The following is a 5,000-nucleotide window of genomic DNA, read 5'->3' on the forward strand; positions in this document are numbered from 1 at the left end:
AGTATACATGCTGAAATAATTATTAATTTTACTTTTTTTCTTTGGTTAACAACTAAAAGAAAGTGAAGAGTGTGAATAAGACGACAGCTCTCCTTGAATCGGAAAACAAAAAAAATAGGGGATGATGTGGCTTCCAGTCCCAATTGAGTCTGTATTTTTTTTATTTTTAGCAATATTGGAAGGAGGATAGGAATGGCAAAAAGTTTAATTTCAATATTATCCACAGGTTGTCTTACAGAACGTGTTTACCTGCTCAACAATTCCACAAAATAGTATCCCCAAATGACCATGAAGTCTTCAAGAATTTTATATTTTCATGCTTGATTTGACATCAGACTAGTAGTGAAGTAAAAAATTAAAAGAAAATGGGAAGACACCTACAGAATGAAAGAAGATAAAGGTAAATGATACTTACAAGGTTTATCTTGCAAACAAGAACTGCTGATTTTAGATAAAAGAAATTAAGGGGAAATGGTAGTATTAGATATGTTATAGACCTAATTATTGGCCCTAATTGTCTGACATTCCTTTAGTTGCCATTCCTGGGCTAGTAAGGAACTATTTTGAAATGTCTTTACACTACATCAAGAAAGAACTCCAAACTAGATGCATTTATAAGTGTACCTGATGGATTAACATACTAAATCTGAATGCGTCTTTTTAGGCACTCTGGTTTTATCCAAGATGTAACATACTGTATGGTATTTCTTAACCCATTGGTTGCAGATGGCATCATTTGCTGTCAAGGCAAGCAGTAGGCCTAGATGTGGATGGGCCATGTTAAGACAAAAAATATAGAGGGAATACAAACAACAAACCAGTATTAACAAGCTTTTACAGAAATATAACAACTTTGATAACAAAAAAATAATCACGCATATAATATTATGGAAAGAAAAAACTACTACCAAATAATTGTTGATTGGTTGACAATACTGATTGCATATTCAGTATCTATAATCTTATTTCTGTAATATTCACAACTGATAAATATTGCTTCCTTCTGCCATGACGGTATTTTTTTCAAAAATGGAAACAAGAAAAGAAAAAACAGGTATTGATTTCTTTATTGAACTTAACTAAATCACGATGGAATCAGATAAGGAAAACAGGGAAAATCTGAACTACTCAGTTTAAGCTGCAATTTTACTCCTGGCTATTTGATAAATTTCCAGACATATCACTATGTTGTCCATTTCCTGAAAGGCAATACATGCTTCTGCATTTGAACATTAGTTTGCTCATCAAAAGTCCTCATAAAAAGTTCACTAGTCCTACATAATTACCAATCCAGGCACATGGGTTAGTCCAAATGTATCTATCTCCTCAATAAATATACATCATGGGTAATAAGGCAAACAGGCATCTAACATACAATATGGTCTGACTTGCCTGACTGGAACAGTTCAGAAAACAATACAAAGATTCCTTAACTTGTTAAAACAGTATTTCATATTTCAAATTTCATTTCCTGGCAAAGAGTAATCCCTGTTAAAAATGATCTTTCTGAACCAAAGATATTTCAAACACAGTTTATCTTAAAAATATGTGGTGGATTGGGTATTCTGATAGTGAATTTGGAGGGGGATGGCAGAAGTCTGTACTCTCTGAGGGTTTCATAGTTATTACTGTGACATTGCTTTTTCCAAAAGTGGAAATCCTTTCCATCAGATGAAAAAGAAAAGCTTGATAAGAACCAACCTCCCCAGTTTACTAATTATTTTTCCTCATTTAATATGAATCAAGGTTTTAGGAACTTTAAAATAATAGCAATAAATATTATGCATGTTAAAGGTACAATAGCAGTTTATAGTAAAGCTATAAAAAGCTTACATATGCATGGATTTGACTTGGTCATAACAGTATCCAAATTGATTCCTTTTGTCACCACTAAAGCTTCTCCCAATCAGGTGCATGAGTAAGCTGGATGGGCTTTTCTTGTCTGGTTTAAAAGAAGGATAGGTCTTCTCAGTGGAATAATTACTTTTCCTGTTTTATACATACTTACAGATTTGGTCAATTGGCTTTGGGACATATACATTTCATGCAATAAATAAGAAAGCACCAGAAAGACTTCTTGCAGTTTACAAGTGGCGTTTCACTCTTCCCTGTGCTCTATATTCTGATTTTACAGTACCACTGTCTTGAATAAAGGTCATAAAATTAAACCTCATAATAATAAAATCTTTCAAAAAAACATTTTCATATACTAAGTTTTATTTTTCTAATAATTTACTCATTATCAAGGTCCTTTTTAACAAAATTCCTTTTGGGTCAGATAAACACAATTGCTTTACACAAGGCAATGTTATTAAGCACAAGGAGTACAATTTATCAATATTATTGTACAGCATTTCCTTCTGTCTTGTCAAATTAAAAACACAGGCATTGCCCAGCATCCTATATATCTACTTTCCATGGGGTTAATGTGAGTGCATAAAATTGGCACTCAATAACTTTACATCTTCAATGGTAAATATTTCCATTTAATTTCCTTTTATGACAAAGAACTGTTTGTTTCTTTTTTTATTGTAATTTGAATATACTCTCCTTACATTTTTTAGATTTAAAAGATAAACAGTTCTTGGAGATTTTTAAAAACGTGTACATCATATTACTGAATGTCTTCAAATTTAACACATTTTCTTCATAACATGAATATTTTTATGTCTTGAAATCTGACATAATTTCCTTCAAAGTATTTATGTTTTATTTTTGTTTTTGTTTTTTTGCTTTTTGTTTTTATTATCACTGAATAATTATAACAAACTGTTATAATATAACTGTTAATCTGCTTTCTCCAATAAATATTTAGTTAATATATAGAAGCCAATATCAGAAACAGTAAGATTTAAGCAGTAATCACAATATTAATTACAGGGAAATATGACAGAAAATATCTAAATACATGACATTTTCTACTCAAAATTTACCTTCCAAATAAAACACTTACTTCCTCTATTCCTTCATCTGAAAATACAAACTAGAAACAAGACAATAATGCCGTCTTATATCTTTACAGAACAACTTTTCCTTTGTTAGGTACGGTAAATATAACTTAATCATTATTCATTATAAAAAAGGCCTACACTTGCACAAGATACATGGGAATTCAGGATACATATCATTTTCAAAGGTGATCTTAATCAAAATGCACAACATCTAGTCTTTACTACAAATGTTAAACAATCTTGGTCACAGGATACGCTTTAAGCTTTTGCTTAAAGTTGGCAATGTCCATAATAAACTTTTCTGCAGGATAGTCTTTCACAGCACTTTTATCACATGGTCCCAGGAACTTCACCACACTGTCTTCTCCTGTTAAATATATATTCAGATGTGTTATTAATTGTGTACAGTATTAAAAATAAACATAATTACAATCATATTCAAAAGGAATGATTCATTACTAACTAACAGAACTTTCAAACTGATTCTAATTTTAATGTCTGATTTGTATAAATGGAAAGCAAAGATTATTCAATTCTACTTCACTCACTATAAATCAGTATCACAAAAAAACATTTACTCTAGCAAGTTAAATTACAGATTCAAAAAACATTTACTCTAGCAGGTAAAATTATAGATTCTAACCTAATAAGCCATCCAGGGCAGGTGGTGTTCCATCCTCTGGGTTGGATGCCCCAACAACTTGAACTGTCAGCTTCCTGTATCCTTCATTGTTCTTATCAGACACCAGGTTTTCCAAACACTCAGCAACAGAGTCTCGTGTGATGTCTTTTATCAATTCAATCTGTGTAAATTAAGATTCATTACTGTTATCATCTCATTTTAGGTTACATTCACTTTTATTTTTAATTCATTTGTTGCAAAAAAAGTACAGAGGTAAAAAAAAAAATACATATATAGAGGAGGATAAGCTTAGAATTTGAACTTCCCAATCTTTAACAATAATAGGAAATGCTAGTCTATACCTGTTTTTGCAGTCTATCAAAGAGATACTCTCCATCCGTAATCTCTCCCCAGTTCCTATCCACTTCTTCTCTCAGTGTCAGGTCAACTGTTTGCTTCATAGAAGTAAGGGTATCTTTCAGACTTGATAATTCTTCATCGCTAAGATTTCTAACTGTGTTCACGAACTCCTTCAGGAAGGCTTCTATCCTCTCATCAACATGCTGAACACTGAAAACAGAGAGATTAACCCATTGCAGAAGGAGATAAATTTGCTTGCCCAACCTCCAGGATAGGTTTTATTTTAGAGAGAGACCGCTTGAAGCAATTTAATTTGAACCATCCCACTCTCTTTCAGTCATTCGTTGTAAAACTAGAGCGTTTTTTGTGTTTTATTTTTTTGTGTGTTTTATTGAGTTTAGAGACTTATATGTGCCATGTAACAGGCTCTATCAGTGCTGCAGTTGACTAAAATTGTAGGATATTATCCATATTAGCTCATTATTTCCTTTATACTCAATGTGATAGAAGTATTGCTGTTTTATGGGAGGACAAAAGACAACTTTATTTTTTCGTATTTTTGTGTTGTCATGAACGAATATGAAACATATAACCCCCTACAATAAAGATAACAAGAAGAGGTAGAGAAGAGGAATGAAACCTGTGCTTGTGGACTGTGAGTGCCACAATGAAAGGCATCCATATTGGCCACAGGACGCACATTTTAGACACTGGGTATGGGAACTTGAGTCACCTTCCTCTTCTCGTTCTGCCTGCACATCCTTCATCGGCTGGGTAGTTTTGAGCAAGGGTTCATCAAACTTAGTGTGTGCCATCGCTCTATAGTGAACAGTGCTTGCCTAGTAGACCGTGGGATGGGATGCCATTCAAGGCTCTCTCTCTGCTGGTGCTAAGAAAAAGTGGTGCCATCTAGGTTTTGGACGTTAAGCTAGCATGGTATTACGGTAATTATAGTAATTATGACTGTAGTAGCCATCATCACTCATTCCTTTTTCATAGCACAATAAAATAGCACAGTATTCCAAAATCCCCGAACGTCATGTACGTCATGACGCCCGTCGTCAGGC

The 5,000-nt window shown here is 33.1% G+C and overlaps 1 protein-coding gene across 2 annotated transcripts in view; it reads right to left on the reverse strand.

Moving 5' to 3' along the window:
- Window positions 1-1,052: 1,052 nt before the first annotated feature.
- LOC122262997 (nardilysin) overlaps window positions 1,053-5,000 on the reverse strand; it is a 16,879-nt gene continuing 12,931 nt past the window's right edge. For both annotated transcript variants that reach the window (XM_043031278.2, XM_043031275.2), the window contains 3 exons: window positions 3,936-4,143; window positions 3,595-3,754; window positions 1,053-3,318 (listed from right to left, as the gene is read on the reverse strand). In XM_043031278.2, coding sequence (XP_042887212.2) covers window positions 3,182-3,318; window positions 3,595-3,754; window positions 3,936-4,143 — 505 coding nt within the window. In that variant the 3' untranslated portion in view covers window positions 1,053-3,181. The remainder of the gene's footprint in view (window positions 3,319-3,594; window positions 3,755-3,935; window positions 4,144-5,000) is intronic.

The sequence above is a fragment of the Penaeus japonicus genome, unplaced genomic scaffold (assembly GCF_977035675.1).
Source record: "Penaeus japonicus unplaced genomic scaffold, GWHDUDI00000001_assembly GWHDUDI00000004, whole genome shotgun sequence".
NCBI lineage: Eukaryota > Metazoa > Arthropoda > Malacostraca > Decapoda > Penaeidae > Penaeus > Penaeus japonicus.